General features: G+C 43.7%; 1 protein-coding gene and 3 non-coding genes across 4 annotated transcripts in view; all 4 read right to left on the bottom strand.

Annotated features, from left to right (window-relative positions):
* LOC141381669 (BEN domain-containing protein 5-like) overlaps positions 1-17,565 on the bottom strand; it is a 495,902-nt gene that overhangs the window by 108,900 nt on the left and 369,437 nt on the right. The window contains exon 6 of the mRNA XM_073947755.1: positions 11,816-11,969. Within this exon, the coding sequence (XP_073803856.1) occupies positions 11,955-11,969 (15 nt within the window). The 3' untranslated portion in view covers positions 11,816-11,954. The remainder of the gene's footprint in view (positions 1-11,815; positions 11,970-17,565) is intronic.
* Positions 700-773, bottom strand: trnai-aau (transfer RNA isoleucine (anticodon AAU)). Its single transcript has one exon. It is a non-coding gene; the product is annotated as a tRNA-Ile (tRNA).
* Positions 1,776-1,848, bottom strand: trnaf-gaa (transfer RNA phenylalanine (anticodon GAA)). Its single transcript has one exon. It is a non-coding gene; the product is annotated as a tRNA-Phe (tRNA).
* Positions 2,548-2,619, bottom strand: trnaq-uug (transfer RNA glutamine (anticodon UUG)). The gene has a single exon. It is a non-coding gene; the product is annotated as a tRNA-Gln (tRNA).

The following is a 17,565-nucleotide window of genomic DNA, read 5'->3' as shown; positions in this document are numbered from 1 at the left end:
AAGAGGCCACCACAGAGCAAATGTGATCTTTTTTTTCTAATTTGACCACGTCGAAAATCGCCAATTTTTGATTGCTCTGAGGGGAATTAGCTCAAATGGTTAAGCGCTCGCTTTACATGCTAGAGGTAGCGGGAACAATGCCTGCATTCTCCACCTCTGTTTTCATGCCTTTTTACATTGGCTTTTTTTGCAAAGCTGGTGGCACCTTGAGGGTTTAAAGCGAAACTACTTACGTCAGCTTTGCCGGTTTCCATGTAGTACATATCATTGCAAGCCTTCAGAAGCCCTATCAAGTCACATTTTTCTTTTATTCAGCAGCGTGTCCGCAGTGGGACATCAAAGCGCTAAATACATAGCATTATAGAGTGCTGTCGATCAGGCCATTGGAATCATCGCCAGAAGCAATGTGACTATCTGGGAGGAAGATAGCGTTTTGGTCAAGTGGAAGCAGGTGGACTTAAGGGTGAAGCAGCTAGGCTTTTTGGGTGACTTTCAGTCACCTGACCCTTGTGCACAAAATAGAACAACAGCACTGTTTTGCTGAAACCCAGAATCGGAGCAGGGACCTTTAAATCTTAAGTCTAATGCTCGCCCAACAGAGCTATTTCGTCTGCCCTTTCACAAGTATCCTGCAGCATTCATGTCTGTGAGACTAAGCAGAATCCTGAAATGCCTCTGAGGCCTTAAAGGGTAAAAGCTTGGCCAGTACGGGGATCGAACCCGCGACCTTGGCGTTATTAGCACCACGCTCTAACCAGCTGAGCTAACCGGCCACTTTCTGCCATGTTTCCTAAAAAGCTCAGAGTAACTGTCATTTTCCGGCCTTCAAGAGATAAGAATGCTATTCCAGCTTTTTTTGTGCGGTGCTGGTAAAAAAACAAGGTCCCACCAAGATTTGAACTCAAATCGCTGGATTCAGAGTCCAGAGTGCTAACCATTACACCATGGAACCTCAAGCCTTCTGGTTGGTGCTGCCCGGGCTAAAGAGAAAAAAATGTAAAAAAAAAAAAAAAAAAAAAAACGGCCTTGCCAGAAAGTAGCAGAATGTCAATACAAGGCAGTGCCAATGTGCATTGATTTCTGAGTAACTCGTCATTTGGCATGCAGGGCTCCTCACACGTTTACTGGAGCAGGACCAGTTAGGGCCTTCAAAAGAAAAGCGCACTATTCCAGGCATTTTGACGACTACACGGCAGGCAGGGCAAAGAGGCCACCACAGAGCAAATGTGATCTTTTTTTTCTAATTTGACGACGTCGAAAATCGCCAATTTTTGATTGCTCTGAGGGGAATTAGCTCAAATGGTTAAGCACTCGCTTTACATGCTAGAGGTAGCGGAAACAATGCCTGCATTCTCCACCTCTGTTTTCATGCCTTTTTACATTGGCTTTTTTTGCAAAGCTGGTGGCACCTTGAGGGTTTAAAGCGAAACTACTTACGTCAGCTTTGCCGGTTGTAGCCATTTTTTTTTCTTTGCCGTTGTCAACTACGGTTTGTAGTACATATCATTGCAAGCCTTCAGAAGCCCTATCAAGTCACAGTTTTCTTTTATTCAGCAGCGTGTCCGCAGTGGTACATCAAAGCGCTAAATACATAGCATTATAGAGTGCTGTCGATCAGGCCATTGGAATCATCGCCAGAAGCAATGTGACTATCTGGGAGGAAGATAGCGTTTTGGTCAAGTGGAAGCAGGTGGACTTAAGGGTGAAGCAGCTAGGCTTTTTGGGTGACTCAGTCACCTGCCCCTTGTGCACAAAATAGAACAACAGCACTGTTTTGCCGAAACCCGGGATCGAACCAGGGACCTTTAGATCTTCAGTCTAACGCTTTCCCAACTGAACTATTTCAGCTGCTATTTCAAAGTATCATACATGTCTCTTAGACTAAGCAGAATCCTGAAATGCCTCTGAGGCCTTAAAGGGTAAAAGTTTATCCAGTACGAAGTTCGAACCCGCGACCTTGGCATTATTAGCACCACGCTCTAACCAGCTGAGCTAACCAGCCACTTTCTGCCATGTTTGCTAAAAAGCTCAGTATAAATGTCATTCTCCGGCCTTCAAGAGATAAGAATGCTATTCCAGCTTTTTTTGTGCGGTGCTGGTAAAAAAGTGGAAGCAGGTGGACTTAAGGGGTGAAGCAGCTAGGCTTTTTGGGTGACTTTCAGTCACCCAACGCTTGTGCACAAAATAGAACAACAGCACAGTTTTGCTGAAACCCAGGATCGGACCAGGGACCTATAAATCTTAAGTCTAATGCTCTCCCAACAGAGCTATTTCGTCTGCCCTTTCACAAGTATCCTGTAGCATTCATGTCTGTGAGACTAAGCAGAATCCTGAAATGCTTCTGAGGCCTTAAAGGGTAAAAGTTTGGCCATTACTGGGATTGGACCCGCGCCCCTGGCGTTATTAACACCACGCTCTAACCAGCTGAGCTAACCGGCCACTTGCCACCATAATTGCTAAAAATCTGAGAGTAACTGTCATTTTCCGGCCTTCAAGAGATAAGAATGCTACTCCAGCTTTTTTTTGTGCGGTGCTGGTAAAAAAACAAGGTCCCACCGAGATTTGAACTCGGATCGCTGGATTCAAAGTCCAGAGTGCTAACCATTACATCATGGAACCTCAAGTCTTCTGGTTGGTGCTGCCTGGGCTAAAAAAAAAAAATGTAAAAAAAAAAAAAAAAAACGGCCTTGCCAGAAGGTAGCAAAATGTCAATACAAGGCAGTGCCAATGCGCATTGATTTCTGAGTAACTCGTCATTCGGTATGCAGGGCTCATCACACGTTTACTGGAGCAGGACCAGGTAGGGCCTTTAAAAGAAAAGCGCACTATTCCAGGCAATTTGACGACTAAACGGCAGGTAGGGCAAAGAGGCCACCACAGAGCAAATTTTCTTTTTTTTCTAATTTGACCACGTCGAAAATCGCCAATTTTTTGATTGTTCTGAGGGGAATTAGCTCAAATGGTAAAGCGCTCGCTTTGGATGCGAGAGCTAGCGGGAAAATGCCTGCATTCTCCACCTCTGTTTTCATGCCTTTTTAAAGCGAAAAGGTTTAAAGTGAAACTCTCTTGATTCAATCATCACCAGAAGCGACGTGACCATTTGGAAGTAAGATAGCTTTTTGGTCAAGTGGAAGCAGTTGGACTTAAGGGTGCAGCAGCTAGGCTTTTTGGGTGACTTTCGGTCACCTAACTCTTGTGCCCAAAACAGAAAAACAACACTACTTTACCAAAGCCTGGATCTAACCAGGGTCCTTTAGATCTTCAGTCTAACACTCTCCCAACTGAGCTATTTCAGCTGCCATTTCATTGTTTTTCTGCAGCATAGACGTGTGTAAGACCGAGCAGAGCCCTTAAATGCATCTGAGGCCTAAGAGAGTAAGAGCTCGGCCAGTACAGGGATGGAATCCACAACCTTGCCGTTATTAGCACCATAGTCTAACCAGCTGATCTAACCGGCCACTTCCTGCCTAAAGCACTAGAAAGCCCAGAGTAACTGTCATTCCCTGGCCTTCAAGAGATTAACATTCTATTCCAGCTTTTTTTGTGCGGTGCTGGCAAAATAAGAGGTCCCACTGAAATTTGAACTCAGATTGCTGGATTCAGAGTCCAGAGTGGTCACCATTACACCATGGAACCTCAAGCTTGTTGTGTGGTGCTGTCAGAGCTGTAGGGAATGAATAAAAAAAAAAACAGCCTTGCAGGAAAGTAGCAGAATGTCAATCCAAGGTGGTGCCAATGTGCATTGATTTCTGAGTAACTGAGTCATTCTGAGTCATTCGGCATGCAGGGCTCCTAACACGTTTACTGGAGCAGGAATAGGTAGGGCCTTCAAAAGAAAAGCGCTCTATTCCAGGCAATTTGACGACTAAACGGCGGGCAGGGCAAAGAGGCCACCACAGAGCAGATGTGATCTTTTATTTTTTTTTTTTTGACCACACCAAAAACTACCGATTTTAATTTTTCCAAGGGGAATTAGCTCAAATGGTAGAGCGCTCGCTTAGCATAGGAAGGGGTCCAATCATCTCGCTCACTCGCAAGCGAACAAGCCGCAAAAAAATGGAAAAATGCGACAAATTTCGCTTGCAGTAGTGTTCGTGGCTTTGTGACTGTGCATAATGTGGTATTTTGGTTGCATATTGCATGTCATTCTAAATGTAATTTTTTGCGTGCTGGATTCGAACACACAATCTGTGTAACACAATATCCAATCAGTGTCGGTTTCAGCGAAGCCAATCAGCTGCGCTCTTATTGAAATTTTATTGACGTAACACAGGCAATTATATTGATATTACTATTATTATGTGGATATTGTTCTTAAAAAGCATATTACGTTAATTAAAAATGAATGAAAATGTTTCACTTAAACATATGTATGCATGTTTATGTATATATAAGTATATTATATATATTTATGTATTAATATATAAATATATACTATACTATATATATATATATATATATATATATATATATATATATATATATATATATATATATATATATATATATATATATATATGTATATATTAATATATGTTATATTTCTTTATGTAATAACTTTAAATGAATGCACACAAAAACAAGTAATATGCAAAATGGTTTATTAAAATGAATACAAATATTAAAATCGCAAAACAATTTAAAAAATATAAAAAACAAAATAAAAACATATCTTAATATATAAACTATATAATATACAATAAATAAAAACAATACAATATATATTTATTTATTATGCACATATAATATATTAAAACAATACTATATATAAATATATTTATTTATTATACACATTATATAAAAACAACTCTCTATATATATATATTTATTTTTATATACACAATATATTAAACAATAATATAAATAAATAATAAAACGCAAGAGTGGGGGCACATAATATATAAAATATAGTATTTAAGCAATGTATAAAATGTTATTTTTTTAAGAAATATAAATATATTTTTACATAAAATGCACACAAATATTAAATAAGTACACACAAGACAAAATAAGAGTGGGCCTATAAGTGCCACTTTAAAATGCTAAATATTAACACACAAAAATTAAATAAAATGAGAGAGAGAGAGAGAGTACCCATGTAACATTTACAAAAATATATACAGCAATTTGTCCTTTATTCTGGAGCTGGAGTTTGTCCTTTATTTTGCTGGCGCTGTTCTGCCAACCAGTTCTCTAAGGATTTGCCATTTGAAATTTGCAGGCAAAATGTGGCATTACCAAATCGGCTATGGCCAAACTCCTTAGTCTTTGGTTGCCCACATTTGCTGCAAACATTAAAAGTAACCGCACGCACATACTTCCTTTTGTGGACTCCACTTTCCTTCTCCTGTTCCCGTCTGCGAGCAGGTGCAGGTGGAGGAACAGCAGGTGCAGGTGGAGCAGGTGCAGGTGGAGGAACAGCAGGTGCAGGTGGAGCAGGTGGAGGAACAGCAGGTGCAGGTGAAGCTGGGACTGCACTGGATGTTGGTGCAGCACATGATGGAATCACCATTGACACACTCATGTCTGGGTTAAAAACAAGTGTGCCAAACAATGATCCAGGTCCTGAAATGGGCTGCACAACACCTGGTGCTATGGGGGGTGGTGCTATGGGGCACACCGTGCTGGGGGTGGGTGGAAAGGAGCACACCGTGGTGGGGGCAGACACAATGGGGCGCACTGTGGTGGGGGCCAGCGCAATAGGGCGCACTGTGGTGGAGGCTGGTATGATGGGGAACACTGTGGTGGAGGCTGGCGAGATGGGGCGCACTGTGGTGAAGGTCGGTGTGACAAGGCACACCATGGTAGGGGCCGGTGCAATGTGGCAGACTGTGGTGGGGGTTGGCGCGATGGGGCATTCCGTCGTGGGGGCCGGTGGAAAGGAGCACACCGTGGTGGCATCCGGCAGGAAGGAGCAAACTGTGGTGGTTGCAGAAGCAGACTTTCGACCAGGTCGACCTGTCCTTCTTTATTTGGAGGAAAGACAAATGGTGTTTGGGGCCTGATGTTGATGGTGCCTCGTCCAATTTTTCCCTCGGCAAAGGAAGCTGCGTATCTGCCACAGCAATTGGATCAAGTGGAGTCAGTCCCTGAGTGAGTACACTCATTTCCTGATCCTTTTGCCTCCGTTGAAACCTGATTATAAATGATATGTATTATTCATATATATTAATTTAGAAGTATTCAGGTAATTTAAAGAAAATAATGTGCTTTGCTTACCACTGAATAAGCGTCTTCTGGTTTAGCTCAAAAAGCTGGATCACTGTTTCATCCATCAGCCTGCGACTGCCAAGCACCAGATCCCGGATGTGGTGGTAATCGGTCAGTATTTTAGACCACCTGGGCGTGCGAACACCAGCCTTCTTGGAAGTGGACTTGTGAACGGCACACAGCTTTGTACAAATGGCCTCAACCAAGCGGCTGGTGCTAGGCCACTGTGCTGGACCCCCAGGATGTCCAATCAGACCAATTGTCCAATTTTTCGGCTCTAAACGCGTATTATTGGCCCGTGAGGAACGAATGGCTCAGACCCGATAGAGGACTCGAGAGGTGAACGGATCAAATCTTTTTCGACTGTAAACGCATATGATTGGTTTCTGCCTTTCCACGATGAACGACACGAAATGTGATGAAGACTTGAAATAACGATACCACCTGCACAAATGTACGCACGCGCGAATTAACAAATCACTCCCTGAGAGGACTTGTAGTTCCCAAATCATATTGAAGATTCGTTTAAAATGAACGAAATGTTCATGCACAGCAAATTTTAGATAGTAGATTTAACTACCTTAGAGTTAAAATTAACACTCCCTCATAGTTTACACTGTTAAAAATTGTCCCGTTAAAAAAAAGTAAAATACTGGCAGCTGCAGTTGCCAGCAATGTACTGTTATTTTACAGTATGTTGCTGTAAAAATACATGGACTACATTGATTTACACAATACTCAAGTGAACTCATTTTGCTCACTGAAAGCAACTGCCTCAACTTGGTCAACTGCTGAATGAGTTTATGAAGTAATGTGCTATACATGCTTAGAAGCATACTTATAATGATAACTTATTTTAGTTAATTAGAAAAGTTCGGTTTAACTCTAATGTCTTATTTCTCACAACAGCACACATACATGTAAATCTGGAATCACCAGAGAGATTCTGACTGCATCAGCAACTAAACAGCCACTATCTTTAAATAGAGAAACATGCAGAATAACATCAGCAGTTCATTGTTCATCTTTAACTCATACACTGGCTCTACTCTCCTCCACAACGGTGACAGACAGAAAAAATTAGCTTCAGGTTTTACAGTAAAATACTGTTTTTCCTTGATTTAACAGTAATCTAATGGCAGCTGTGGTTGCCAGCAATCTACTGTTTTTTTTACAGTCTACTTCCGTTGTGTAAATTAACAGTATATTACTGTTAAAATACATTTTTACACTGTGTTTTTACCTCTCACACCTTTAACCCTTTAAACCCCAGAGCATATACTTCAGTTTTTATTGAAGTGTCCACACTACTGAGTGTTCAAGAAACATGGAGCAAAGCTGAAGTAAATTCATTAATTAACTGACGAATTAAATGATAATTGAGGATTAACAATGAACAAATGAAGAAATACTGAAGGGAAAAAACAAGAACAGAACATACAAAACTTTAGTCACAGCTTTATAATGAAATAACCTGAAGAACAACAAATGATTAAATCATTTAAATGATCAGCGGATGATTAAACAACTCTACAAACATCATCACCAGCTACATTTATTACTTAATACATGTATTTTTGTATAACATCTACTAAAGTTCTTCTTGAGAAAAAGTGAAAGTTTTACGTCACCATCATGGAGAACAGAGTTTGCTTTAGTTGGGCTCTTAGCCCTGTCATATTTAATTTTTATATATCGTGGCTGCTGCAATTGTTAAGAACTTTGTTTGAAAAGCTCCTTTGTTGTGGAAAGCCAGCCAAAAACCTAAATAAGATCTGGTGATGTTCATGTTGCTATTAAATGGCAGAGTCTGTTCTCATTTCGAATAATAAAATTTACTGCTCCTATTCAATGTTAAATCTATTGTTTACATTATATGTATATATTTGGCAATGATTTCTGGAAGTTTTTAAGAATATCTTGGACAATAACACTGCTCTATGGTGTAAATCGCACTCAAAGAGACATCAATAATCAGCATATGAACCTCAATAATGGTGACAACTAACAAAATTAACAGTTTAACTCACAAACAGGCAACTGAAAGTCTAAACATAAACAACAGCAGAATCAAACACAAATAAAGAAAACTGTTAGACCATTATACAACATTTATTCATACCGCAATGCATGCTGGGATATTTGTACAGTGCCACTCCCAGCATGCATTGCAGCATGAAACATTTGAGATGTTACCATTGTTGAGATACAAGGTCAGATTCATGAGGTCTGAGTGTGTATGTGTCATAACTGAACTGTTTTTGTATGTTATTTCTTAACTGTTAAGTAATTACGGAGATATCTTTTCTGTTTCCACTTCTCATTAATTAAATTAATACCTGCAACTAAGCATAAAATCTATTGCATGAGGCCCTTCTTCCAGTTATATACCAAAACATTTATAAGAACTAATTTCAGACAAATAGATTTCTCTATTTATTGACGTCCCAACTTTATTGCTATAATACAAACATTTTGTAAACTCTGTATTACAGCAGTTGGAAAGTCTTCTTAAATGAGATCGAGGGTGAAGAGCCCAACTAAACCAGCCCCTCACTCCATTACGGTGACACAAAAAACACCTTAATTTCTGTTGGATCTCAATGAGAATAGTATGGAAGTCAAATCAGTCAGTAATAAGTGTGTCTGCTGTTGTTTGTGGAGTTGTTTAATGATCCTCTGCTGAGACTGAAGCTGTTTTATTTTATTTGATTTTATTTAATGCTGTAACTCAAGTCACTGTTTGTATTTCTTGTTTATTTTCTTCAGTAATTGTGATTATTAACAGCAGGTGTTCATCAGTGTCTGAATTCACTCATTAGTGTTCATTAAAACTGTCAGGTGAACTATATTAGTTAACTAGTGTATGAAATAGTAAACAAGGACACAAAGCGTGATTTCAAACACAGACTTCAAAACATCGAATCTGAACTCTGTTCGCTCACAGTTTTCTGCAGTTGGTTACTTTCTCGAAAACAAAAATGTTACCCAGAAAGCACTGTTTTTAACAGAATATTACTGTTTTAGTGAAAAAACATTATTTTACCGTAGAATCTGACCGTTTTTTAACAGCAATTTTTTACAGTGTATATGGGAACCACTATGTGTTAAAAATAACACTTTTGAAAGTGTTAACATTGTCAACACCAACAGAGTGTTAATTAGCAAACTCTTATTGTGTAAAATATCTGTTAAATTTCCGAAAAAATACCAGCAGCTGTGGTTGCCAGAATCTTTCTGTGAAAAACATGGAAGTTTTATACAACTGTATAAATTTACAAAAAATAACCATATTTCATGAACTAATACAATGTTCATTTTACAAAATCATAGCTTAGTGCCAAAAAAGTAAAGTCTTTAGATGAAACAATGTGTTTATGTGTGAATGCAACTAGCAAACAGATTTTGACTGCATTAGTAACTACACAGTTACCTTTTAAGAAAGAAGCTGCAGCATGACATCAAATATTCTCAGTTCATCTTGGACTTAAACAGAGACGCTATTATCCTCCACAATGGTGACACAAAAACTGTTTAGCTGTTTTTCTTTTTTTTTTTTTTGATTTTACGTAAAAATACCACACTGTAAAAAATTGCTGTTAAAAAACGGTCAGATTCTACGGTAAAATAATGTTTTTTCACTAAAACAGTAATATTCTGTTAAAAACAGTGCTTTCTGGGTAACATTTTTGTTTTCGAGAAAGTAACCAACTGCAGAGCTGTGAGCTAACAGAGTTCAGATTCGATGTTTTGAAGTCTGTGTTTGAAATCACACTTTGTGTCCTTGTTCACTATTTCATACACTAGTTAACTAATATAGTTCACCTGACAGTTTTAATGAACACTAATGAGTGAATTCAGACACTGATGAACACCTGCTGTTAATAATTACAATTACTGAAGAAAATAAACAAGAAACACAAACAGTGACKTSAGTTACAGCATTAAATAAAATCAAGTAAAATAAAACAGCTTCAGTCTCAGCAGAGGATCATTAAACAACTCCACAAACAACAGCAGACACACTTATTACTGACTGATTTGACTTCCATACTATTCYCATTGAGATCCAACAGAAATTAATGTGTTTTTTTGTGTCACCGTAATAGAGTGAGGGGCTGATTTAGTTGGGCTCTTCACCCTTGAACTCATTAATTCAGACTCTCCAATTACTGTAATAAAGAATTAACAAAATGCTTGTATTATAGCAATCAAGTTGGAAAGTTAATAAATAGAGAAATCTATTTGTCTGAAATTAGTTCTGATAAAAATTTTGTTATAAATCTGGAAGAAGGGCCTCATGCAATARATTTTATGCTTAGTTGCAGGTATTAATTTAATTAATGAGAAGTGGAAACAGAAAAGATATCTCCGTAATTACTTAACAGTTAAGAAATAACATACAAAAACAGTTCAGTTATGACAATTACACACTCAGACCTYATGAATCTGACCTTGTATCTCAACAATGGTAACATCTCAAATGTTTCATGCTGCAATGCATGCTGGGAGTGGCACGGTACAAATATCCCAGCATGCATTGCGGTACAAATAAATGTTGTATAATGGTCTAACAGTTTTCTTTATTTGCGTTTGATTCTGCTGTTGTTTATGTTTAGACTTTCAGTTGCCTGTTTGTGAGTTAAACTGTTAATTTTGTTAGTTGTCACCATTACTGAGGTTCATATGCTGATTATTGATGTCTTTTTGAGTGCGATTTACACCATAGAGCAGTGTTATTGTCCAAGACATTCTGAAAAACTTCTAGAAATCATTGCCATATATAGACATATAATGTAAAACAATAGATTAAACATTGAATAGGAGCAGTAAATTTTATTATACTAAATGAGAACAGACTCTGCCATTTAATAGCAACATGAACATCACCAGATCTTATTTAGGTTTTTGGCTGACTTGCCTCAACAAAGCAGCTTTTTAAACAAAGTTCTTAACAATTGCAGCAGCCAAGATATATAAATGTTAAAAGTGACAGGGCTGAGAGCCCAACTAAAGCAAACTCTGTTCTCCATGATGGTGATGTAAAATGTTAACCTTTCCCTCAAGAAGAACTTTAGTAGATGTTATACAAAAATACATGTATTAAGTAATAAGTGTAGCTGGTGACGATGTTTGTAGAGTTGTTTAATCATCCGCTGATCATTTAAATGATTTAATCATTTGTTGTTCTTCAGGTTATTTCATTATAAAGCTGTGACTAAAGTTTTGTATGTTCTGTTCTTGTTTTTTCCCTTCAGTATTTCTTCATTTGTTCATTGTTAATCCTCAATTATCATTTAATTAGTCAGTTAATTAATGAATTTACTTCAGCTTTGCTCCATGTTTCTTGAACACTCAGTAGTGTGGACACTTCAATAAAAACTGAAGTATATGCTCTGGGGTTTAAAGGGTTAAAGGTGTGAGAGTTAAAAACACAGTGTAAAATGTATTTTAACAGTAATATACTGTTAATTTACACTACGGAAATAGACTGTAAAAAAACAGTAGATTGCTGGCAACCACAGCTGCCAGTAGATTACCGTTAAATCAAGGAAAAAACAGTATTTTACTGTAAAACCTGAAGCTAATTTCTTCTGTCTGTCACCGTTGTGGAGGAGAGTAGAGCCAGTGTATGAGTTAAAGATGAACAATGAGCTGCTGATGTTATTCTGCATGTTTCTCTATTTAAAGATAGCGGCTGTTTAGTTGCTGATGCAGTCAGAATCTCTCTGGTAGTTCCAGATTTACATGTATGTGTGCTGTTGTGAAAAATAAGACATTAGAGTTAAACCGAACTTTTCTAATTAACTAAAATAAGTTATCATTATAAGTATGCTTCTAAGCATGTATAGCACATTACTTCATAAACTCATTCAGCAGTTGACCAAGTTGAGGCAGTTGCTTTCAGTGAGCAAAATGAGTTCACTTGAGTATTGTGTAAATCAATGTAGTCCATGTATTTTTACAGCAACATACTGTAAAATAACAGTACATTGCTGGCAACTGCAGCTGCCAGAATTTTACTGTTTTTTAACGGGACAATTTTTAACAGTGTGCAAACCGGACAGAAAAGTCGCTGAAAAACCATCTAATATATATAGAATGGACTTATTGGTTGGGTAGGAAACACAAACAAGGGATTCTTGGAAGGCTTATACATGACATCAGTCAGCTCTACCAGTGTGTGTGTATACAATTAAGGTCAGAATTATTAGCCCCCCTTTGAATTTTGTTTGAAAATGATGTTTTAACGGATTCAGGAAATATTCACAGTATGTCTAATAATATTTTTTTCTTCTGGAGAAAGTCTTATTTGTTTTATTTTGGCTAGAATAAAAGCAGTTTTGAATTTTTGAAATCCATTTTAAGGTGAAAATTATTAGCCCCTTAAAGCTATATATTTTTTTTACAGAACAAACCATCTACAGAACAAACGTTCGAGGTTACAGAAGTAACCCTTCGTTCCCCGAGGAGGGGAACGGAAGTGCCATAAGTGGATGAAATCCACGATGGGAGGATTCGGATCAGAAGCCGCTTGTCTGGAGAGTATTGAACGGGCCAATGAATGAAATTAATTGGCAGCGTAAGCTTGCGCAGGTGTGCGGCATCTGCAATTATCTCAGCATATAAGCACACCTGAAGCCAGGAGACGCCATCCTTTTAAGCTGAAGAGACTTTCAAACAGCTAAGGGACAGTCATTATGGCGACAGAGTATGGCACTTCCGTTCCCCTCCTCGGGGAACGAAGGGTTACTTCTGTAACCTCGAACGTTCCCCTTCGGTTGGGGAACTTCAGTGCCATAAGTGGATGAAATCCACGATGGGAGAAGTATGGAAAGCGCCATAATGACTGCACCTTACCAACACCCCCGATGAGGAGATAGTCAAGCAAGCGTGACGCACCCACATCATGGGGGGCGCGGTCCTCCAACGTGTCCCTGGCCCTAATTTATCCTACTTCAACAGAAGTTTTACGGATTTAGATATATTTTTTGGGAAGTCGTGAGCATCTAGATAATTCTAGGAAATACGACAGTACGTTGGGAAGCGTGCAATCCCGATAGGGAGGACGCTGCGGAGGCCATCCGTTACCCAAGGGGGGGATAGATGGCAGAATTTACATATGGACTAGCCCTAAAAAGGGGGAGTACTCATAGCCAGCAAGTGACTCCTCCGCTGAGTCAGTGCTGGGGGCCACGGAGGAATCTGCAGGGCTCACCTGACGGGGAACTTTACTGACAGATAAAAAGGCGCACGTACCTCCGTGTTAGGGAGAATGGCGCAGCAAGCGTGTTTCAACACCCTACCGAGTTGTCTCCTCAATCACCAAAGGGTTACCTAATACCCTTGAGGAAACCGGCTCCACTCGCAGATTGTAAAACCTTGCAAATGTGTTGGGTGTCGCCCAGCCCGCAGCTCTACAGATGTCTGTTAGAGAGGCGTCGCATGCACGTGCCCAAGAGGATGCAACGCTCCGAGTGGAGTGTGCACGTACTCCCGGGGGACACGGCTGACCTCGACTCGAATAAGCGAGTGAAATGGCATCCACAATCCAGTGGGATAATCTTTGTTTCGATACGACACTTCCCTGCTGCCGACCGCCATAACAGACAAAGAGCTGCTTAGATGATCTAAAATTCTGAGTACGGTCCACATAAATGCGCAGAGCGCGAACTGGACAAAGTAAAGAAAGGGCTGGGTCTGCCTCCTCCGGGGGCAGCGCTTGCAGGTTCACTACCTGATCTCTAAAGGGGGTGGTAGGAACCTTGGGCACATAACCGGGGCGGGGTCTCAGGATGACGTGAGAGTAATCCGGCCCGAATTCCAGGCACGAGTCACTGACCGAAAATGCCTCCAGGTCCCCGACCCTCTTGATGGAGGCCAACGCAACCAGCAGAGCTGTCTTCAGGGACAGAAATCTTAGAGATACTGATTCGCCATTCAGTGAATAGACTCCACTTCAGGGCGTAGGCGCACCTCGTGGAGGGGGCTCTAGCCTGAGTGATGGTATTAACCACCGCAGTCGGTAGGTTACCTAAGTTTTCCTCGCGTCTAGGGACCACACGTGGAGGTTCCAAAGATCGGGGCGAGGGTGCCAGATGGTGCCCTGTCCCTGAGAGAGTAGGTCCTCTCTCAAAGGGATCCGCCAGGGGAGGGCCGTTGCGAGGAGTGAGAGCTCTGATATCCAGGTCCGGTTGGGCCAAAGGGGCGCAACTAGCAGAACCTGTTCCTCGTCCTCCCTGACCTTGCACAGAAACTGCGCGAGCAGGCTCACTGGGGGAAACGCATACTTGCGCATGCCCCGAGGCCAGCTGTGGGCCAGTGCATCCGTGACGAGAGAGCCCTCGGTCAGGGAAAAAAACAACTGGCAGTGAGCGTTCTCGGGGGAAGCAAACAGATCAATGTGGTCTTCCCCGAATCGCGCCCATATCAGCTGAACAGACTCGGGGTGGAGTCTCCATTCTCCAGGGCGTAACAGCTGTCGTGAGAGCGCATCGGCTGCACGATTGAGCGTGCCTGGAACGTGAATGGCGCGCAGCGATTTCAGCCGCGGGTGACTCCAGAGGAGCAGACGGCGGGCGAGCTGAGACATGCGGCGAGAGCGCATACCCCCCATGCGGTTGATATATGCCGCCGCCGCCATACTGTCCATCCTGACCAGCACGTGTTGCCGCTCCAGCACCGGTAAAAAGCGGTGGAGAGCGAGGAACACTGCCAACAGCTCTAGGCGATTGATATGCCAATGCAGCTGGGCACCCTTCCACAGGCCAGCAGCCGCATGCCCGCGACACACGGCCCCCCAACCCGTGTTGGAAGTGTCTGTTGAAACGACAACATGGCTGGACGCCTGTCCTAGAGGCACACCGGCCTGTAGGAACGAGGGGTCGTTCCAAGGGCTGAGGGCGCGGCGACACAGCGCAGTAACCGAGACCCGGTGTGTGCCCGCGTGCCATGCGCGTCTGGGGACCCGATCGTGAAGCCAGTGCTGAAGTGGTCTCATATGGAGCAACCCGAGCGGCGTGACGGCGGCTGCGGATGCCATATGCCCCAGGAGACTCTGAAAGAACTTCAGTGGGACCACTAGTTTGCTGTCAAGCTCCCTCAGACAGTTCAGCAACAGGCGAGCGCGTTCCTCGGAGAGGTGCGCTACCATGGTGATCGAGTCCAGCTCCATCCCGAGAAAAGAAATCCTCTGCACGGGGGCGAGTTTGCTCTTTTCTCGGTTGACCTGAAGCCCCAGTAGGCGGAGATGCCGAAGCACCTTGTCCCTGTGCATAATCAATTGCTCCCGCGAGTGGGCTAAAATCAGCCAGTCGTCGAGATAATTGAGTATGCGAATGCCCGCGAGCCGAAGGGGCGCTAGGGCACCCTCCGCGAGTTTGGTGAAGACCCGCGGAGACAGAGAGAGCCCGAGGGGAGGACCTTGTACTGCCACGCTCGACCCACGAATGCAAACCGCAGAAATTGGCGGTGGCGTGGAAGAATGGAGACATGGAAATACGCGTCCTTCAGGTCTATGGCTGCAAACCAATCCTGAGGACGAACGCATTGGAGAATGCGCCTCTGCGTGAGCATTCTGAACGGCAGCCTGTGCAGACAGTGGTTCAAAACGTGCAGATCTAGGATTGGCCGTGACCCACCGCTCTTTTTGGGTACGATGAAGTATGGGCTGTAAAACCCACTCTCCATCTCGGCTGGAGGAACCGGCTCGATTGCACCCTTCGCCAGGAGGGCAGCAATCTCCTCTCGCAAGACAGGGGCGGACAGGGGGTTGACCCTGGAGAAATACACGCCCGTAAACTTGGGGGGCCGTTTCGCGAACTGAATCGCGTAACCGAGTCTGATTGTGCGTATGAGCCACCGAGAGGGGCTGGCCCGCGCTAACCAGGCAGGCAGAGCCCTCGCTAATGGAGTCATCGCTACAATCGCTGACGTACATGCGGTGGGGCAGCGCGGAGTGGGTGTGCTGATCCGGGAAGCAGGAGGGTCCCGTGGAAGAGCTGGAGGAGAGCGATTCGCTCTGGCTCCGCACCCTGACTCCGGAGAGGGGGCTGGAGGGCTGAGGGAAGGGAGACCGTCCCCCCAGCGCTCGTGAGCCACTGGCGAAGCACGTAGAGTCTGCGAGCCGGAAGGCAGCGCGTCCAGGACTGGCAGAACTCGTGCAGTCACATCCGGGGAAGGGAAAAAGTGCTCTTTTACTGATGTTTTGGTGGCACTGAAAAGTACCGTTGTTATCGGGGCTCCGCCCTCCAGCAGGGAAAGAGCAAATTTCCTCTTCTCCGGATGGCCTGTCTCAGGGACGCTTCGCGGTCCGTTTACCGGACTTAACGGCGCCCTGGGCAGGAGGGGCTGCCTGCTTTCGAGGTGTACGCCGCGCCCGCTTGGCCGGAGGCGGGGGCGGGGCAGCACTCGTTGGCGGGCGCCCTCGGCGAGGAACAGTGGAGGTGGATGGCTCGGCGGGCCCATCGCATCCGACTGCTCTTTCACCGCCTTGAATTCCTGGGTGAATTCACCGACGGTGTCGCCGAACAGGCCAGCCTGGGATATGGGCGAGTCAAGAAAGCGAACTTTGTCAACATCGCGCATATCGGCCAGGTTTAGCCAGAGGTGGCGTTCCTGAACCACAAGTGTGGACATCGTCCTCCCCAGCGCACACGCGGCGGACTTAGTAGTCCGAAGAGCATAGTCGGTCGCGGTGCGCAGCTCATGTAATAAGCTTGGGTTGGACCTGCCCTCGTGCAGCTCGGCCAGCGCCTGCGCTTGGTAGCGCTGGTAGGTGGCCATCGCGTGCAAAGCAGAAGCAGCCTGGCCCGCAGCCTTATAAGCTCTGGCTCCGAGGGAGGCAGACAACCTACAGGCTTTGGACGGGAGGCGGGGCAAACCCCGCCCTGTAGAGGCGCCGCGCGGACAAAGATTGACCGCGATAGCGCGCTCCACTGACTGGATCGCCTCATACCCCCTGGCAGCTCCGCCGTCAAGGGCGGTGAGGGCGGAGGCACACGCAGCACGGGCAGAGAAAGGTGCCCTCCAAGACTGCGTGAGCCTACTGTGCACTTCCGGGAAGAAGGGGACGAGAGGCTTCGAAGGCTTCGGCCTTCTGGTCCTCTACGTAGCACCCATCTAGTCGGTCCGGCTGCGGAGCTGGGGGATAAACCATCTCCAACCCCACGGCCGAAGCAGCCCGGGAAAGCACGGCTAACATGTCCGCTTCAGGATCCGATTTGACAGCGCTCACCTGCCCGGAGGGGGCGAGCGGGTCCGGATCTTCGTCGGACAGTGAAAGCCCACCCTCCGATGCCGCGGAGGACATCTGATCTCCGGTGTCAGCGAGTGTGAGAGCTACCATCTGGTTAG

The sequence above is a fragment of the Danio rerio genome, chromosome 4 (genome assembly GCF_049306965.1).
Source record: "Danio rerio strain Tuebingen ecotype United States chromosome 4, GRCz12tu, whole genome shotgun sequence".
NCBI classification, from domain to species: Eukaryota; Metazoa; Chordata; class Actinopteri; order Cypriniformes; family Danionidae; genus Danio; species Danio rerio.
The sequence above is the reverse complement of the archived record's forward strand: the minus strand, read 5'-3'. Positions and strand labels throughout refer to the sequence as shown.